The sequence below is a fragment of the Rhinopithecus bieti genome, unplaced genomic scaffold (assembly GCF_001698545.2).
Source record: "Rhinopithecus bieti isolate Rb0 unplaced genomic scaffold, ASM169854v2 scaffold_11161, whole genome shotgun sequence".
Taxonomy (NCBI): domain Eukaryota; kingdom Metazoa; phylum Chordata; class Mammalia; order Primates; family Cercopithecidae; genus Rhinopithecus; species Rhinopithecus bieti.
Genome location: NW_016806937.1, coordinates 859,470 through 879,778, shown reverse-complemented (window position 1 = coordinate 879,778; position 20,309 = coordinate 859,470). Strand labels below are relative to the sequence as shown.

The following is a 20,309-nucleotide window of genomic DNA, read 5'->3' as shown; positions in this document are numbered from 1 at the left end:
GACCCTACCCCCAACTTAAACAAAAAAGACATGTGCTGTGGTGATTAAGGTTTAAGGATTTTGGGCTGTACACACTGTCTTTTTGTTAACAAGTGCCTAAAAAGAGATGCTTGTGGTTAAAGGTCATCACCATTCTCATTAAATCTCAATAAGAGAAAACATTTGTCCTCCTGCCCCGTCCCTGGGAAATGGAACATCCGTGTAAAACCATTGTGTGCTTTGTTTATCTGACAAAGGGAAACCACCTTTAGGAATAAGGGGGATTTGCTGGACATCTGCTAAAAGGTTTATGGAGATTATTGTATATCATCTCAAGCACGCATTTTCCTTGAACTTATTCAGGTCACAAAGATCTTTATCTATATGTCTTACTGCTGATTTACTCCGTTAACTGTTAACTTTTAGATGATAAAGATAATTATCGATAAATACTAAGGGAACTCAGAGACCGGGCAGGTGTGGGTCCTCTGTAAGCTGAGCGCCGGTCCCCTGGGTCCCACTTTTCTTTCTCTATACTTTGTCTCTGTGTCTTATTTCTTTTCTCAAGTCTCTCGTTCCACCTAACGAGAAACACCCACAAGTGTGGAGGGGCAGGCCACCCCTTCAGAAAGAGGAGGAAAAAAAAAAAGAGTAACTTCACAGTGGAGACACCAGACAAACACTAGCTCAGCAGGTTATCATGGTCAACATCAATAGTGATGAGTCATATCGATAGTATTATACCACTGATACTACATGATGAGGAAGACCCTGTTGCCTTCTTCCCAGAAACCTTTAATTCCAGTCTAAGGATGAGGAAAACGTCAGACAAATTCCAGCAGAGGGATATCCCACAATGCATCTGCCCAGGACTCCTCAAAACTGTCAAGGTTACCAAAGCAAGGAGAATCTGACAAAAGGATCACAGCCCAGAAGAGCCTATGGAGACCCGCAAACTACGTAGTATCTTGGATGGGACTCTGGAACAGAAAATAGGCATTAGGCAAGAAATTGAGAAAATCTGAATAGCATTGGACTTTAGTAATTTTTATTTATTTATTTATTTATTTATTTATTTATTTATTTATTTATTTTTTGAGACAAGGTCTTGCTCTGTTGCTCTGTCACCTAGGCTGGGGTGCAGTGACACCCTCACGACTCACTATAGCCTCAAACTCCTGGGCTAAAACAATCCTCCTACCTCAGCCTCCCGAATAGCTGAGACCACATGTTCATGCCACCACACCTGGCTAATTTGTTGTTGTTATATTTTTTGTAGAGACAGGGTTTTGCCATGTTGCCCAGGCTGGTCTCAAACTCCTGAGTGCAAGCGATCTGCCCATCTTGGACTCTGAAAATGCTGAGATTACAGGCATGAGCCATCATGCCCGGACTAGTAAATTTTTTTGAATGAGACAAGATATAGACAGGCATTCTCAGAAACGGAACTATATAAATGGTAATAAATATATGAAGATCACTAATAAACATCATTAGTGATCAGGAAAATGCAAATTAAAGTCACAACGAGATACCATTTTGGACCCATCTGATCTGCAGAAATTTAAAATTCCAATGTATCAAGACAGGATATGGATCCATAGGTTCTATTTCAGCCCTGAGGGCCATTGTAAGGACTCTGACTTTCACACGAAGTGAGACAGGGACCAGTGAAGCTCCTACAAATAAAGGAGAAGAAAAAAACCTCCTGTATAAAGGAATTCCAAATAATGTATGTAGGTCTTTGCCCTCAAGGAGGATAATTTCCCATAGGGGGAGCAGAAGATCCCCTTAGCTTCTGGGCTGAGAGTAGGCTTCAGATAGCAAGGACAGACCAGGGAGAGCAGGTTGGAAGCTGGAGCCGTCATCCAGGAGAAGCAGGTGGTGATTTGGACTCATAGCAGGGGGGATGGTGGGAGTTTATGGGGTGGTGGGAAGTGACGGGAGCTGGTTTGATGCCACACTGCCTTCTTTCCCTCTATGTTGAATTTATTTGTGTTCTTGACTCCCCTGTCTTCATGCCATAGACTGAGAACTCCAGGAGGGCAAGGATTATCTTATTCGCTGTTATTAATAAGTCCTTGTTACAGGCCCAGCACAGTGGAAGTAGCCAGGAATTAATAAATGAATACCCCCAGTCACATTGTTTCCTTGTCCCTTAACCCTCTTGATCAGACAAGACTCTTTCCCATCTCTAAGCCTTTTCTTATCATCCCCTCCTCCATGAGAAGCAAGGGTCCATACTGGGGTGGTGTGCTGGAGGGGAGTCAGGGGTGCTGAGGGCCCTGCACACATGCCCTCTTTGGTCTCTTTCCCTCTAGGGGAGCTTGCCTTGGGGATTTTGGCTTGGCTTTTTCTTTTTCTTTTTTTGAATCAGAGTCTCACTGTTTCACCCAGGTCACCAAGGCTGGAGTGCAGTGGCATGATCTGGGCTCTCTGCAACCTCTGTCTCCTGGCTTCAAGCAATTCACCTGTCTCAGCCTCCGTAGTAGCTGGGATTACAGTCACATCCCACCACGCCCAGCTAATTTTTATATTTTTAGCAGAGACAGTGTTTCACCATGTTGGCCAGGCTGGTCTCGAACTCCTGACCTCAAGTAGTCTGCCTGCCTCGGCCTTCCAAAGTGCTGGGATTACAGGTGTGAGCCACCGCGCCTGGCCTTGGCATTTTCATTCATACCCGGGATTCAGCCCATGTGATCCACCAGACTCTGAAAAGTCAGTTCGGACTGTTACAAACTTTGAATCCTTGCCAGGAAAGTAAGTTTTCCCAGGCCTGAGAGTGGCAGGCCCCACGGGCAGAAAACACCTACCTGCTCACCCAAGGGCGTGTCTCACAGGCCCAGGCAAGAAGGAATGTTGCCCCAGGAGGAGACATGATATCCAGTTCCCCATCCAGTTCCGCCCTCAGTCTCAGGCCCTGGATGTCAGGTGAGGACAGTCTTGCTTGGTCACAGTGGATGGCCCAGTGATGCCATGGAGAAAGCCCCTTCATGCCACCAACACCTTTCCCACCAAAGGGATATCTGTCCAGACTCTGGTTGCAAGCAATAAAATTAAGCTGAGGCAGGAGAATCGCTTGAACCAGGGAGGCGGTGGTTGCAGTGAGCCAAGATCATGTCACTGCACTTCAGCCTGGGCGACAGAGGGAGACTCCGTCTCAAAAAAAAAAAAAAAAAAAAAAAAGAATTAAGCTAAGGGTCATTTGCTGGATGGGTAAAGTAAAAGGTGGGGGCTGTAGGGGCAAATGCTGTGGGGTTTGGGTGTGCACTTCTGATGGGTGTCCTTTGAGACACATTCTACCCCACGTCTCAGAGTTCCCAAAGGGAACATCCAATCAACTGAGGCTCCCTGGAGAATGAGATTCTGGCCCTCCAGCTTTTATAGCTGAAGCCAGCCCCTGGCTCTCCCCTCCCATCAAGGCTGTGCCCAATGGAGGCGGGGGAATTCCCCTACAGTAAGTTGGGGAGATGGATACCAGACAGTCAAACTTAACCAATGCCCATGCCAGCCCAAATGCACCCCAGAGAGTCACTTCTCTGGGTGAAGCATTGCCCTGTCTCTCTGAAGGACCACTGATGCTGGCAAACTCTCCCAGGCTGGGAGACCCAAGCTTATTGACCTCCTGGTGTAGGTTCTGGCTTAGCCTAGCTCAGGTTTGAGGGGGTATGCCCACCCCAGGATGGAAATGATATTTCGGACAGGCCTAGGTGGCTGGTGATAGGGCACAGGTCTGTACCCCAGCTTTGTGAGGCTGTCTCTGGAATCCCCAGGGGACCAGACCACTGAGCCTTTCATATCACCTAGGCCTGGGTGACAACAACAGCTTCCCAGCCTTGTCTCTGCTTCCTCCCACGCAGACTCAAGAATCCCTAAGTCTGTCCAGCAGAGGCAGAGGCTCAGAGGAGGGAGGGGCTCTGACCCCTGAACAGCAGCCAACCCTTCCATCCCAACCTAGCCTCCCACTTCCTGCATAGAAGAGTTGTGGGTTTCTGCAGGGAGGGATAATCTTTCTCTGTGGAGGGTGGAGGAGGCCAGAAAGGATGGCTGATGAGGGTAAGGGGAACTAGGGTCAGCCTCGCTGACTTCATGGCTTTACCCGGGTCAGGAGGTGGATATGGTGCTTCGGCCAGCCAGGGATGGCCCCAGGGATTACCCTGAAAAGGTGGCTCTTGCAGCACCATTCGCAATAACAAAGACATGGAATCAACCTAAATGCCCATCAGTGTCAGACTGGATGAAGAAAATGTGGTCCATATATACCAGGGAATATTATACAGCCATAAAAAAGAAGAAGACCATGCCTTTTGCGGGAGCATGAATGGAGCTGGAGGCTATCATCCTTAGCAAACTAAAGCAGGGACAGAAAACCAAATACTGCATGTTTTCACTTATAAGTGGGAGCTAAATGAGAAGAACTTATGAACACAAAGAAGGAAATAACAGACACTGGGACCTACTTGAGAGGGGAGGAGGGAGAGAAGCAAAAAATATAACTATTGGAAACTGAGCTTCATACATGGGTGATGAAATAATATTTACAACAAACCCCCATGACACGTGTTTACCTATGTAACAGACCTCTTCACATGTACCCCTCAAACCTAAAATTAAGAAAAAAGAAAAGAAATCTGGAAAGAAGGAAAAAAAAAAAAGGTGGGTTAGTAGGTATTGTGATGCCACAAATGGAGCCAGGTAAGCATCCCATGGGGACACACAGGTGTGTGATTCATGTTCTCCCCCCACCTCCACTCCTCACAGGGTTCTGAGCAGAATTGCTCAGCCACATCTGCAGACAGTCATTCTGAGAGCCCTCAAATGCCTGCACCACCTCCACCCCACCCTGACTCCTGCTTCCACCATACATGGCTTCCACCATCACCTCTGACACCCTCCAACTCCTTAAGCTGTATTTGTCTTTAGATTAGTTCCATTCTCCCAGGGTGTAAGGAAGAGATGCACATGGCCTTTAGTGACAGGACATACTCTATTTGCGGGTGTGCTGAGTATTTTCTAGTCCCACTCTCCACCCTCCTCCCGCCACCCAGAGAGAGGGAGGGAGCGGTGGGGCCAGCATCTGTTTGGGTTCAGCCAATGAGCGCATTGGCAGGAGATGGGAGAGAAGAGGAGGTCACAGAATGGAGAGGAGGTCACCGAATGGACTCCCTCTTTACCAAGTTGAGTGGCAACCTGAGAGTCACAGCTCCCGTTGGGACATCCTCTCCTGCAGCTACTTTCTCTGGGTTCCAGGGATAGCCACGCCTGGGCCTGGTAATTGCTCCCCAGTGTTGCAGGCCTGGGAGTCTTTGCATCTTTTGTTCATTTATTTTAATCCTTCCTGCTCCTTTGTAAACAATCCCTTTATTAAATTCTCCCCAATGACTCACTGATCTTCTGCAAAGACTCTTCCTGGTATAGGAAGAAACTCCACAGGCTGAGTCTCAGGGTGTGCAGGGTCCTATGTCCCACTAGGGAACCTGTCCTCCCCACTGCCAGCCAGTGGACTTCCTGAGACTTTGAATCCTAAGCTGGTGGTAAAGAATTCAATGAATAGTTTAGAACTCGTTCACAGTACCGGTGGCCAATGGCAGTGGTGGGGACATTTGGGGACAGCAGAAGCAGTGGTGATCGCTGTGCAAACTGCTGCAGCCCAGCCGGGTTGCTCCTGTGACATGACCTGCTACCTGACCACTCACAGCAACCACCCATTTTCTGAGTCTAGTTCTTCATCCTTCTAGTTGACTCCATGGATCCCCAGTATCCTTCCAATGAATTTGTTTTGCCTAATTTAACTGGAATCCATTTCTGTTGCTTGCATCCAAGGAACCCTGACTGATACAGAGTTTGTTTTCAGGATTCAAAGGAGGTGGGTATCGTTGGGACCCCTGTCAGCAGATGTTCAGCCTCTCTGGGTCCCTAGAGAACTGAGATATATAGCAGTTCCCATGGAAAAGCAGGCATGTGGTTTGGTTTAATTGTCCTCATGGCTACTATTTAGGGTGGGTTTTTTAGTATTCTCATGATGCAACTCCAGTTATATCACGAGCTCTGGCAGCCCTGTTAGCCCCTCAGGTCTCTCAGAAGAGAGGATCAGAGTGGTTCAGTTTGCCTTCACCATCCACATTGGGCAGTGTCGGGACAGCCCCCTCCAGAAGAGTTAGCCTCCTGCTTGTCCAGCCCACCCATCAATGCTCTATCTGCTGTGGCCAAGATGTGATCGTGTGAATGAATGAATGAATGACTGAGTAAATGGGTTTTGCTTTGTTTGTTTGAGACAGAGTCTTACTCTTGCCGCCCAGTCTAGAGTACAGTGGTGCGATCCCGGCTCACTGCAACCTCTGCCTCCTGGGTTCAAGCAATTCTTCTGCCTCAGCCTCCTGAGTAGCTGGGATTACAGACTTGCGCCCCCATGCCCTGCTAATTTTTGTATTTTAGCAGAGACTGGGTTTCGCCATGTTGGCCAGGCTGGTCTCAAACTCCTAACCCCAGGTGATCCACCCACCTTGGCCTCCCAAAGTGCTGGGATTACAGGCTTGAGCCACCGCGCCCGGCCTGTTTTTGTTTTTATTAAGGCCAATTGCTGTGACTTTATTTTAATGGGTTTTCAGACTCACTATCTGTGAGTCTTTAATGGGTTTTCAGACTCACTTTCTGTGGAGCTCTTTAGATGAGGCTGTGTCGCTAGTCAACCATCTTCACTGTGGAGGCCTACTCACTATGATTTTGCTTTGTAGATCACAAGGATTCATTCAAATTGTCTTTGCTTCCATTCCTTCATAGTATGTTGCATGGTGTGAAAGTATATCTCTCCTTCTCTAGTACATTGTATTCAAACAGGTTGCTGCTGCTTCTCCATTGTCATTCATCTTTTCATTATCTTACTCCTCTTAGCACAGTCAGCACATAACATATTATCTTCTATGCATAGGGATGGGAAAATTCAGGCAGGTAACAAGAAGAGAGAAATCATCCTCCTATCGGTGGTAGGCACCCAGGCCTGACTTGCATGAAACTGCAGGTGTACCCAAACCTTTGTGTCTGCTGAGATAAGTCTGCCATGGACCACACGACACTCAACACCAGAGGCTTACATCAAAAAGGCCTCAACAGAAGCTGAAATAGAACACGAATTCACAGCCTTAGGCTGAACAGCTCTCACAGCAATTCTTGCCCATGATGCCAACATGGCTTCCTGAGCTGAAGTTATCACTTCAAATGTTCAAATGTATTAGTCTCTTCTGCTTTCGTATTCATCTCAAGACTTTTCTGAAGCCTTGCTCCCTCGGTCACTGCCTTGCATTTCCTCGACCATGGCTGTAATCTGGTCTCCTGTGACATTTCAGGAATATCTTGCTGTTGTTCAGGGTAAGCATGTCTATGGAGTCTCAGATAAACTTAAACTTTTTTTTTTTTTAGATGGAGTCTTGCTCTGTTGCCCAGGCTGGAGTACAGTGGCACAATCTCAGCTCACTGCAGCCTCTGCCGGGTTCAAGTGATCCTCCTGCGCCGGCCTTCCGAGTAGCTGGGACTCCAGGTGCACGCCACCATGCCTGGCTAGTTTTTGGTTTCTTGTTTTTTTGTATTTTTAGTAGAGATGGGGTTTCACCATGTTGACCAGGCTGGTCTCGAGCTCCTGACCTCAGCCTCAGCCTCCCAAAGTGCTGGGATTACAGGCGTTAGCCACCATGCCTGGCCCTCAGATAAACTTCTGTTTTCTTGCTGTTAGGAGTCAAACCTCATTGTTGACACCAGTTCCACCAAGTTGTGTCTCCTGACACAACTTATTAAGGGGAGGCAAAATGGTCGGCAAGGGAAAGACTGGTATTTTGCATCTAGCTTTTGTGGAGCTGTGAATTGTTTATTTGTTTGAGGTAGATGAACTTTATTATGTTTCTTAGACTTCTCCGGTTTGACATCAGAAGTTGAAGGAACACTTGTTCTATATTTGGATCATCTTTAACTGGCACCAGTGTCAAAAATCATACTTTCCTCATCATCTATTTCCCCCTCAAAGAAATTATTATTGCTGCTATCAAAATTTGAGTCTGACATTTTCAGCAATGTCCCTGTCTTGACCATTTGGTGATAAGTTTTTTAAAAAATTAAGCCAGGCGCGGTGACTCACGCCTGTAATTCCAGCACTTTGGGAAGCCCAGGCGGGTGGATCGCTTGAGTCCGGGAGTTTGAGACCAGCCTGGGAAACGTGGTGAGACCCCCATGTCTACCAAATAATCTGGCTTTTTTTCTTTTGAGACAGGGTCTTACTCTGCCACCCTGGATGGAGTGCAGTGGCACAATCACAGCTCCCTGTACCCTCGACCTTCTGGACTCAAGTGATCCACCCACCTCAGCCTCCTGAATAGCTGGGGCTAGAGGTGCATGCCACCGTGCCCGGCTAATTTATTCTTTTTTTATTTTTGTAGAGACGTTGTTTTGCCATGTTGCCCAGGCTGATCTCAAACTCCTGGGCTCAAGCGATCTGCCCTCCTCTGCCTCACAAAATGTTATGATTACAGGCATGAGCCACTGCGCCCAGGCAAGTGAATGTTTTTCTCCTACTCCCCTGGCCCAGCTAAATCACATTCTTCTCCCAAAGCATCCATACCTCTGTCTTAGCCTGTCTCACACCCAGCCTATCCTAGAGTCAGCGTGAAATGGGTCCTTCTCCTGGAGATAGAAATCTTTAGCCCCCATGTGGCTTTCTGTCCCAGCCCAGCAGCTGCATCTTGCAGTGGTCAATAATTGCTCCCTGAATTCAACAGAGACTTAAATAAGATCTCCAGCAAGGAAATTGGCTCTTATTTATATAGTATCTTACCTCTCTGTGGGCAGTACAATGGTTTACATACTGAAGGGGGTCCCATAAGTGCTCATCAAATTACATAGATAACATTTATGGATCACCTACTGATTGTCAGACACCAAACCTGGCCCACACTTACTGAGGACTTGATATGCTCCAGGGACAGTGCTAGCCACATTCAACCTCACCACAACCCTATGGGTTAGGTCCTATTATTGTCCCCACATTGCAGTTAAGAAATGTGAGGCACAGAGAGACGACATAATTCTCCTAACTAATGGAGCTGTGGGTCTAGCCAGGCAGCCTGGCTCCAGAGCTGACGCACTTAACTGCTTTACCAGGCTATTTCATGATGGTGTGCTTGACACTGAAGCTTCTGGAAATTAAACAAGGCATTCCAATAAGAACCACATCAAAAAAATGTGAATGACTATAAATTAATCTCTCCAACAGACATCCACAATAATCCTGCCCCACCCAGGATTAGGACTGGGGGTGATGGATGGAACAGGATGCCACTTCACACATGACTTGGAAAAGAAGAAGTCATAAGTTGAATGATCATGTTTGTCAGACCTGGCAAAAACATTTTGTACCTATCCCTTGAGAGGTTTGGCAGCTGCAATTTCCCAAAACAGAGTTATGAAAGAGCAATGGCTGGGTGCATTTGTGACTTTGGCACCAGGGCTTCTGGACCAAATCTCAAACAGGGCGGTGCCCACATCACACTCCTGCCCATGCCTTATGAGGTCCCTGCCAGATTCTCTCCCCAGAGGATGGCACCTCAGACACCAGCCCAACCTCAATGAGGTGGTGTTTCCCTAGCATGAGCCCTCAAGGAGGCTCAGATCTGCCCTCTGAGCTTGGTTTGGTCTCCATGAAGACACTTGCCACACTGCTTGGTGAGGCTTGCCAGCCTCTCCCTCCACAGCCAGCCAGAAGCTGGGCACCTCCAGGTTCCCTCAGCCACCAGGACACGCAGCCACATGTTGGAGAGTTGCTCCAAATACCAGCTGGGATGGAAAATACCTCCTGGTCCTGAGACCAGAGAGGAACTGGCAGAGGTCATTTTATTTCACCAAATAATTCCGTGTGACTGCTTCAGTGGGTTGCAACCCTAGGTACTTATTAAAAAGCAAAAGGTAAGTTCCCTGGGCCTGCTTAGCCCTAAACAAATCGGAAAGGGGGCTGCAGAGGTGGGGAAGTGGAATACCGGCTTGAGTACTTTTCCAGCCTCTCCAAGTGGTTCAGCTGTGCTGAGTGAGGCCGTCTTTCAGATTAATGAGGCATGTGGCCTCTGCCCTCCCCTCTCCAAAGGGAGCATGGGCTTCTCCCCTCACACAATCACACACACACTGGCCTTCTGTTCCTCGAGTGCCAGGCTCTTCCCCACTTCCGGACCTTTGCTGGAGCTGTGCCCTCTGCAGGAATGCAGCTCTCAGATCCCAGTGGAAAGAGTTCTTCATTCAGGCTCACCCCAAGTGCATTCAGTCACAGCACCTTCTCCCTTACAAGATTCCTTATTCTATCATTCTCTCTCTCCCCAGCAGTCCATAAGCTCCCTGTTCCCCTCACCACTGAGAACCCCATGCCTCACTGTGTATGCAGTAGGTGCACCATAGTTGGTCAGTGAGTATAGGCTGTGTCACAGCTACACAAAAACGGCAGCTACTACCTGTTAACTGTTGCTAGAGGGTGGTAGAATAAACCCCCTAGTTTACCATAGTTCACAAAGGAGAGCCAAGGCCAGGCAGGATTGCAGGAACCTTGCACACAGACCCCCCACTGCCATGGTCCCCTGTCTGAAATGTCCCACAATCTGGGTTTCCTACAACCCAACTGGAACCAAGTGCCATATACCCAACGACAAATGAGGCGCCCGGAGCCAGAATAGTCTAGATGAATTTATTGCCATTCACATATTTCATAGAAAAAAAAGATGTAGCAAACGGGTCAGGGATGTACAAAAAAAAAAAAAAAAAAAAAATCCAGGTTTATACAGGTTGCTCTATTTACATCTGAGAGCAGGGCTGTTCTAGCATCAGGCACAGCAGCTGCACTTGTCCGATGTCCCTTTGCAGATGCAGCCCTGGGCACACTTGGCACAGCCCACAGGGCAGCAGGAGCAGCAGCCTGGGGAAGAAGGGGAGAGTGAGAGGTCAGAGCAGACTCAATCAGGCACCTCCCTGCCCCAACAGAGGCCTGGCTTGAGCCCTGCCTCCAGCACCAGAGGACCATCATTTCAGGATGGCATGGCTTTGTCAGGAGAGAACTGGTGGATCTTTGGGATGAGGGTTTTATATGAAAAAGCTGCCCAGCCCCACCTGAGTCCGAGACAGGACAGAAGACTGGACAGGTATGGGAACAAAAGGAGGCCAGTTCCCCAAAACCTATACTTAAATGAAGAAAATCTTCATAATCAGACAGGGGGCAAACCCCTGACACAGCAGTTCTGGGGAAGGCCAGGGAAGCTCTGGGCTGCCTCTGCAGGAAAGGGCTGGATCATCAGGTTCCAAATCACCCGGGGTCTCCAAGATCCAGGGCCTTAAGTGCTTCAGGACCCAGAAAGGTTAAGAAGGCTGCATCAGGAGGCAGGAGACCTAGATTCACATTCCAGCTTTGTTCCCAACACTACCTGGTAACTTCTCTGGGCCTTGGTTTCTAGTTTGGTAATAAGAGGCTGGGATTCACCCATTTTTAAGGCACTTTGAGGTCTGATTCTGAATCAGGTGTTGAGGGAGGGGTTTGGGGAAGCTGGTCATAGGCCTGCCCCCTGCCTGCAGAACTCTAGGTTCCCTGCTCTAACCTAGCCTATACCCCAGATTCCCAGGGAAGGCCCCGCACTCACTCTTCTTGCAGGAGGTGCATTTGCACTCTTTGCATTTGCAGGAGCTGGCACAGGCACAGGAACCATCTGCAAGGAAGAGAAAAAGGCAGTGAGCGGTGAGTGAGATGCGGAAGGTACAGCAGCTGGTCAGTAACGCTTCAGTCCCCCCTCCTCTCTGCTGCAGGACCAGCCCTCAGAGCTCCTTTCCCACTCGGGGGAGAGGAAAAGAACCCCATCTCCTCTCCCTTCATTCTGGGAAGGGCAAGTGTCCTCTTGCTTTTACCCCACAAGCAAGGTCCCAGGCTCCAGACACAACCCAGGAAGCCTAAGAAGAGGGGAGGCCAGAACCTTCTGTTCTGAACTCCGAAGAGGCAACAGCCCCCCGGGTTCCCATCCACTCTGGCTGCTCAGAGCCTGGTCGGAGCATTGGGGCTCAGCCAGCAGCGCCCTGACCAACTGGGTGACATGGAGCAGGACAGCCTTGGGCCTCAGTACCTTCAACTCTGACTTAGAGGCACAGGGAGGAGGGAGGTGGTCTCAGGGACGTGATAGGGAAGAAGGCACCTAACGAAATAAAGGAGCCCCTGCAGCTCAGAACTTAAAACGCGACTTCTTCAAAACCCAGGAATAGTCTGTACTGTGGCTGGGAAACGCGCATCCCGAGGCGTGGAGCCAGGTGTCCCTTACCAGGCGAGCAGGAGCAGTTGGGATCCATTTCAAGGCAAGGAGAAGCAGGAGTTCCCAATGAAGAGGCAAGCACTCGGCAGGACAGACGAAAGGGGTGTGGAACCCAGGCGCCGGCGGCTCCCTTTATAGCACGGGAAGCGGGCCGGGCGCAGAGGCCCCGCCCGGTCCTTGCACCCGCCCCCGCTGAGTCTGCACCGCCAGCGATCCTGGGCCGGGTGCACCACCCCGTGAGCCAAGAGCCGGGCGCACCGCCGGGCCCGACCTTTTGACCCAGCTGATTGTGAATCTGGCGGTACGTGGCGTCCCTGGCGTCCTGCCTGCCCTTCCCAATTTCCCTGACATTGCCTGCCTCTCCCTTTCCTAAAAGTGCCAGGAAATTCGGAATCCCAGCCGTCTACACACCCCCAGCCCCCGCTCCACTGTGTGTAGCTTTGCATTTCCCAGAGCCCCTGGGTGATCCAGGGATCCCCTGGATCGGCAGGAGAGGGGAGCATAGCGAGGGAGCAGTGTGCAAATGAGAGGCCGAGGATGCGACGCTCGGATTTCCTGCATTGCTGGTCCCTGTCCCCGTCCCCACCTCGGTCTGTTGGCCACGTTTCTCTTATGTTTAGGGACAGAACAGACTCAGGGCTCTGCCCCCGTGCTTCCATTCTCCACTCTTGAGGCTGAATGGGCACATTTGCCCGGGTCCTCCTTTGCATAAAACTCTCCAGGTCTCCCCACAGCCTAGCTGGGCACCCCACTACAGGATGACAGTGTGGAAAATGTGGGATGCCCCCAGAAAAGGGATCATTTTAGGTGATAGGCAGATTCTGGATTAAATTAAAATGCAAGAAACATGGTTATTTTTCCTTCCATATTCCTATTACTCTACATAACATTAATCTGTGTTAGGCCCTGTTTAGTCACTTTGCATCTTTGGACCTTCACAGCAACCCTGAAGGGATATGCATTCTATTTATGAACCCATATTCCTAATCTGAACGACAATACAAGGAGCTTGAGCCACCAGCCCAGGGTCAGAGGGCTACGAAGTGGCACTGCTGGGTCTGAATCCGGTCAGCGTCCCAAGGGAGAGAGGGCACTAATGAAGCTTCCCTTTGGCCTAGGTATATTTATCTCTCTACTGTTTGAAATCTTTAAACAAAACCAAGCATCAAGGTCAGTCCTGGAAGCAAAGCAGAGATGCAGAGGGAATATGAATAAGCATAATTTGATGGCAACCTTCTACGTCTGGAAGTTAAACTAATTCTTTTTTCAGTAGTAGTAAGGAGTTTGCTTTTCATCTAAATATCTCTAAGCAAATAGGAATCATTTGAAAGAAAAAGTTAACTCACATATTGGTACAGGTGATAGCAGAACTGGCAGGCATCCTTCCGTTTCTGTTATGGGGATAGGGACTGTCTTGTTCATGGCTTTATATTGCTGGTGTGAATCCCTGTTTTGTGGGAAGAGTGCAGGACCCTGTCCGGACCACAGGTCAATGCTCATGTGGCTGATGAGAAAGACAGAGGACACACAGGAAGGAACACCAGGCCTGGCTCTTTTGTCTGGAGTAAAAAATGTCAACTATGCCATTATTTGAGATGTTCGGGCTGCCATAACCAGATACCTTAGACTGGGTAACTTAAAACAGCAGAAATACATTTCTCTCAGTTCTGGAGGCATGGAAGTCCAAGGTCAAGGCACCAGCATATTTGGAGTCTTGTGAGGGCCCCGTTCCTCATGGATGGCTCTTTCTTGCTGGATCCTCACATGGTGGAAAGGGTTAAACAAGCTCCCTCAGGCCTTTCTTATTAATCCCATTCATAAACACTAGGTCCTCTTATTTCAGTCACCTCCCAGATGCACCACCTCAATACCAACACATTGAAAATTAGATTTGCACATATGAATATTGGAGGCACACAAGCAGTTAGGCCATACCAACCATGAATAAAAATAACAAAATAATAGTTAATATTATAGATCACTTGCCATGTACAAGGCACCATTCTAATTTCTTTATACCTATTAAATCATGTATTTCTACAAGTCAGACCCCATTACAGTCATATGCTGCTTAGTGATGGGAATACATTCTGAGAAATGCATTGTTAGGTGCTTTCATGGTTGTGCAAACAGTGTAAAGGGTATAATAACAAACCTAGACATTATGGACTACCACAGACATAGGCTATGTGATATGGCTTATTGCTCCTAAACTTCAAACCTATACAGCATGCTACTCTGCTGAATACTGAAGGTAATTATAACACAGTGGTATTTGTGTATCTAGACATAGCTAAACATAGAAAGATACAGTACAATTACCTTATAACCTCATAGGACCACCATCCTGTATGTAGTGCATCTATAACTAAAACGTCCTTATACAGCACGTGATGTATTATTATATTCTGCCCCTTTTACCGTACAGGAAACTGAGCCACAGAGAGGTTGTGTCACCCAGGTATACAGGATAATACATCTGGGATTGGCACTCATACAGGCTGACCATAGGATAATTCCCTCAACCACAACCCTATGTCACCCTGTCATGTGACACATGAGAACACTAACTCTGTCACAGAGGCACAGGGGGAAGAGCACTTAGCTGGCAATCAGAGCCTCTGCATAGCTGTATGTCCTCTCTGGGCTTCAGTTCCCCAGCTATCAAGTCAGGGGCACAATTGGGCTAACTAACCATGGGCCCTTCCAGCTCTGGAATGTGAGGGGCTGGGCTTAGCATCCATGGACAGCATGATCTTCCACTACAGCGAGGGCATGAGGACACCCACAGCATAGATTCATTCATGCCTTTACTGCTGAACTGTGTGACCTTGGGAAGATTGCTTAACTCCTCTAGAAGACAGTACAACTCCTCTAGAAGACAGTACAACTCCGCTAGAAGACAATACAACTCCTCTAGAAGACAGCACCATCTCACCAAACCCTGCACATTCACTGTGTCCCTGGTTTGACAATCAAATGACTTGAAAGGTGGGAAAGTCTTGTTCTCTGTCTGAATGCTGGAGCAGTCTCTTATCCCAGAGAGCTGGTGCAGGTCATCCATATGCCCTTGAGACCAGAACAGCAAGACTCCAAACCCATCTCCAACTTCAGTCCACTTAATACCTGCAGGCAGATGGGCCTTTTCCAAGGAGCTTGATGGGAGCTAACAGGATTGTCTGTCTAGAAAGTCCACATGGAGAAATGATTATAATAGCACTGTTCAGTAAGCCCTAGGCCACTAGTACCAGGCCACTGTCCCATTTGATCCCTGCATGGAAATATAATCACCTGTATACAGATGAGGAAATGGAGGCTCAGAGAGGTTAAGTGACTTGGGCAGGCCACACAGCCAATAAGAAGTGAAGTGGGCTGTGAACCCAGCTGTGTGACAGCAAAGCCTGCACTTGGCCCAGGCTCCCTTCTGAAATTCCCTCTTCACAAAGAACACCTGCAGCCCATTTAGGGCTTGCCTCCTGGGCCACCTGTCTCATCTTCCCTGTGATTGAACCACAAAAAACAATTCCCTGAGCAGATAGCTGGAGGGACCAGCTGTTGGTAGCAATGATCAGTCCTCATCCTTCTCAATGCACACCACACCCCTTCAAACTACAGAATATGCCATCACTGCTGCAGAGGCCGAGTCAAATACTTCACCTGGGAGCCCCAGTTGCTATCTATAGTCAGCTTGCCAGGATAATGCTGGACACTTTGCTCCACCTCCCTATTCACTGTGCTGGCCTGAGTACCAAGGGCTGGAATATGAAGGAGGAGACTGCAGCCTGACCTTGGGAGAAACTTCCAAAATTCAGAGCCGAGTCAGAACAAGGAGCTCTCAGGGGTAGCGAGAGTTCCATGAGTGACACGGGGCAGTTCAGGACTGATAGTTCCTTCTGGACATGTCCAGGCCAGCACTGCTGAAGGTGAGTGATCCACGCACGAGGGTCAGTCTACACACTGTTCCCAGTGTGAAATACACACCCTAGGAGAAATATGCAATGTTTGTACATTTTTTTCTGTTTTTTATATATTTTATATATTTATATATTAAATATAGTCATATATTTTGTTTTCATGTATTATGTTTTCATATGTATTATTTTATTTTCATATATTTATATTTATTAATAATTTTCCTGTTGAATATAAAGATTTTGTTTTTATATTTCATACTAATTCATTTTAGTTCATTTTCCCAAAGCTTAGGTAACAGATGCCCATACCATTATATCTCTTACATGTATATTGCTTTTTTTTTTTTTGAGATGGAGTTTCCCTCTTGTCACCCAGGCAGGAGTGCAGTGACGGAATCTCAGCTCATTGCAACCACCGCTTCCTGGGTTCAAGTGATTCTCCTGCTTCAGCCTCCCAAATAGCTGGGATTACAGGCACCTGACACCACACGTGGCTAAGTTTTGTATTTTTAGTAGAGATAGGGGGTTCATCACATTGGCCAGGCTGGTCTTGAACTTCTGACCTCTTGTGATCTACCCACCTCGGCCTCCCAAAGTGCTGGGATGACAGGTGTGAACACTGATGCCCGGCCTACATGTATAATGCTTTTACATTTTTTAGCTGAGACAGGTAATGTGATTTGCCTTAAGGAACTCAGTGTGAAATGTGATAGGACATGGTACCAGCACCCATGAGTCTGGACTCTCAATGCAGTCCCTCATCCCAGCTCTGTTGGGTATCAGGTCACTTTTTTCCAAGGCACACAAAATAAAACCGAGCCAGAATAAAGTCAACTTTTATTATCATTAGCATATTAAAAAAAAAAACCAAATGTACTAACGGGTCAGTGCTGTATGGAAAGCAATTCCGGGTTCGTACACTTTCTACTTCCGGGAACAGAGCTTTCCCTATATCAGGCGCAGCAGCTGCACCTGTCAGATGTCCCTTTGCAGACACATCCCTGGGCACACTTGGCACAGCCCACAGGGCAGCAGGAGCAGCAGCCTGGGCAAGAAGGGGAGAGGGACAGGTCACAGCTGACTTCAACAGGCACCTCTCTGCCCCAACGGCGGGCCTGGCTCGAGCTCGCACTGAGACCCGGAGGAGCCTTAGTTCGGGATGGTGCGCTCTGTCAGGAGACAATGGTGGATCTTTGCAGTGAGAGCCTTCCTATGAAAAAGTTGCTCAGCCCCACTGAGCCAGGACAGGGCAGAAGACTGGACAGGCAGTGACTGGGACTGTGCAGACAAAGGAAGGACAATTCGCCAGGACCATACACTTCAGTGAGGAAAGTCTTCAAGAATCAGGTCTCTGGTTGGCCAGCTGGTGCCTCTTGTGACCTCAGTTTCCCCATTGTTAAGAATGAAGATTGGTTGGGAATCAACCGTCTCTAATGTTCCACCAGCTCTGATCCTGAATCCGTTTCAGGTGATGTTGGAAGCTAGTGATGAGCCTGCGCCTGCCTGCACAATCTGAGATCCCTCCTCTCACTCAGCCCAGCGCCGAGATTCTCAGGGAAGGCCCCGCACTCACTCTTCTTGCAGGAGGTTCATGTGCACTCTTTGCATTTGCAGGAGCCGGCACAGGTGCAGGACCCAACTTCAAGGAAGAGAAAAAGGCAGTGAGCAGTGGGTGTGGTGCAGGGTTAGGAGCAGGCCCTCAGCATCCTCCTGCTCAGTGCACAGGAAACCTGGTACCCTATTTTGCTCAGGCACACGGAAGCTCAGCCCCACTTTTTCTCCACACAGGCTCCGATGGGCAGGCGCCCTCCTAATTTTACTCCACAAGGCCTTCTGTCAGGAATCCCTTAGAGGCAATGCTTCCTGCCTCCCATCCACCTCATGCAGCAATAATGCTGGACAGAGCACTGGGTCCTAGCCCAGGACCCTACTGGCTATCTGGGTGACCTGGCACTTTTGAGCCTCCGTCTTCTCAGAAATGGGAGGCGCTGGGAAGATGGCAGCGTTTTAAGTGGTGATGAAGGCGCTTGACGGGGAAAAAGCACGAGAAGTGCAAAGTAAAGGAGTTCACTTTAGGAAGAGCTCAAAATGCACCTCCCTCCTGTCCTGGGGACATTCTATCCTCTGGAATGAAAATGGAGATCCTAAGGCCTCGAAACCCGGTATCTCTTACCAGTGGAGCAGGAGCCGTTGGGGTCCACGACGAGGAGAGGTGAAGCTGGAGTTCCTAAGGGAGAGGGGAAGACGCAGTGGGGCAGGTGGGAAGCGTCGTGGATTCTAGGAACCCGGAGTTCAATTTATAGTTGGAGGAGGGGGCTGGGTGCAGAGCACCCCCTCCCCCACCACCACACGGAATCCGCGGCGCCCGCGGTTTTGGGGTGGGCGGTACGCAGCAGGCGGTTCGGGCGCACAGTCTCCTGAGTGCAGCCTGGTGGGCTCCCTGGGTCCGCCCCTTTGGCGCCCGCTCGCGCGGGAGGGGCTGTGCTGCCAGAAGTACTGCGTCCCTGCCACCCTAAGGGTCATTTCCCCTTCCTAGGTGGTCGCGCTTTCCCCACCCCCTTCTCCTCTCGCCCTGCACCGTCTCCATCAGCTTCGACTCTCCCGGGTCCGTGCGCAGCTCCATCTTCGTGCTCACCTTCTTCATTGGCTGGAGCGGGGAGCAGAGCGAGTGAGCCTTGCGCAGATGAATGGCAGTGGAGGTGAGTTTTGCTTTTCCCTTGCCCTCCCCCTGCATTGCCTGTACCTCTTCCTACCTAGGACCCTCAAACTCGTTGCCCCTGTATACAGAACGTGGCGACCACGGGTCGGCCTCTCTCTCTTCCCTCCATGCTCCTCCTCTGAGGTAATGGCGGGCACACTTGTCAGTGTCCTCCTTTTCATATAGTTCTCTGGGACTACCCCAGGCCTACCGGCCACCCCACTGCAGGATGGCAGTTTTAAAACTGAGGGATGCCCTCCAAAGAGGATGACTTTAGGTGTGCAGATCCTGCTTTCAATCAAGGAGAGAAGTGGATATTTCTCTTCAGTGTTCTTATGTAACATTTAGAATGAGACTGACCTCTTTAAATCATTCATTATTGGAACACTCCCAACAATCCTAATGGGAAATACTATTTATGAACACTTTTTACTAATCTGACAACTATAACAAAAAGTTTAAGTAACTTGCTCAACATCGCAGAGCTGAAAGCTTGTCACTGATTTGAATCTAGCCAGCCTCTTAAGAGAAGGTGTCCAAGATCAAGCCTTCCTTGGGCCCAAGTTTGTTGTCAGCACTTCTCTATTGAGGGATTTATTTATTTATTGAGAAGGAATCTCCCTCTGTCGGCCAGGATGGAGTGCAGTGGCGTGATCTCGGCTCACTGCTACCTCTGTCCCCAGGGCTCAAGCAATTCTCCTACCTAAGCCACCAGAGTAGCTGGGATTACAGGCATGTGCCACCATGCTGAGTAATTTTTGTATTTTTAGTAGAGACCGGGTTTCACCACGTTGGCCAGGCTGGTCTCGAACTCCTGACCTCAGGTAATCTGACCTCCTCGGCCTCTCAAAGTGGTGGGATTACAGGGGTGAGCCACTGTGCCCGGCCTTTTCTGACTATCTTCTATGTGTGGAATAAAACTGATTTTCATTTTCACTGGTGGAAAAGTGTTTGCTTTAAATACAAAATAATATTTAAGAAAATATCAATCACTTCAATGTTATATGTTAAGTAAAATATAGTACTGTGAGTGCAGAAATGAGATTCTTTTTTATCTGACATGAGGCATGAAATGTTGCTTATATCTCTATGTCCCTAGAGTTGATTAATATTATATGGGAAGAGCAAATGTCCCTTTTGATCACAGGACACATGTTCATGTAGTAGATGAGAATAACAGGATACACAAATGAGCATGTCTGGCCTGGCTGTTTTGTCTGTGAGTAAATAAATATCCCCCATGCTATATGTAATGAGGAAAAAAAAAAAGGAGCAGTTAATGTTATAGATGACTCACCCCTGGCCAGGTGCCATTTTAAGTTCCTTACATGAATCAAAACTTTCAATTTGGCCGGGCGCGGTGGCTCAAGCCTGTAATCCCAGCACTTTGGGAGGCCGAGACGGGCGGAT

The 20,309-nt window shown here is 48.6% G+C and overlaps 1 protein-coding gene and 1 pseudogene across 1 annotated transcript; both read right to left on the bottom strand.

Moving 5' to 3' along the window:
* Nucleotides 1-6,808: 6,808 nt before the first annotated feature.
* Nucleotides 6,809-8,031, bottom strand: LOC108533916 (developmental pluripotency-associated protein 2 pseudogene; annotated as a pseudogene).
* A 2,642-nt stretch (nucleotides 8,032-10,673) lies between these two features.
* On the bottom strand, nucleotides 10,674-12,435 carry LOC108533861 (metallothionein-1X). The gene is made up of 3 exons (XM_017878794.1): nucleotides 12,297-12,435; nucleotides 11,631-11,696; nucleotides 10,674-10,915 (listed from the first exon to the last, which is right to left on the bottom strand). Exons 1-3 carry the CDS (start codon nucleotides 12,322-12,324, stop codon nucleotides 10,824-10,826), a joined length of 186 nt encoding a protein of 61 aa, XP_017734283.1. The 5' UTR covers nucleotides 12,325-12,435; the 3' UTR covers nucleotides 10,674-10,823.
* Between the last annotated feature and the right edge of the window lie 7,874 nt (nucleotides 12,436-20,309).

Excerpts from the sequence above, each read along its gene's own strand:
- LOC108533861 (XM_017878794.1), bottom strand. The coding sequence starts at position 12,324 with ATGGATCCCAACTGCTCCTGCTCGCCTG. Across the intron at positions 11,697-12,296 it reads CAACTGCTCCTGCTCGCCTG|ATGGTTCCTGTGCCTGTGCC; the intron begins GTAAGGGACACC and ends TCTTCCTTGCAG. Across the intron at positions 10,916-11,630 it reads ATGCACCTCCTGCAAGAAGA|GCTGCTGCTCCTGCTGCCCT; the intron begins GTGAGTGCGGGG and ends CTTCTTCCCCAG.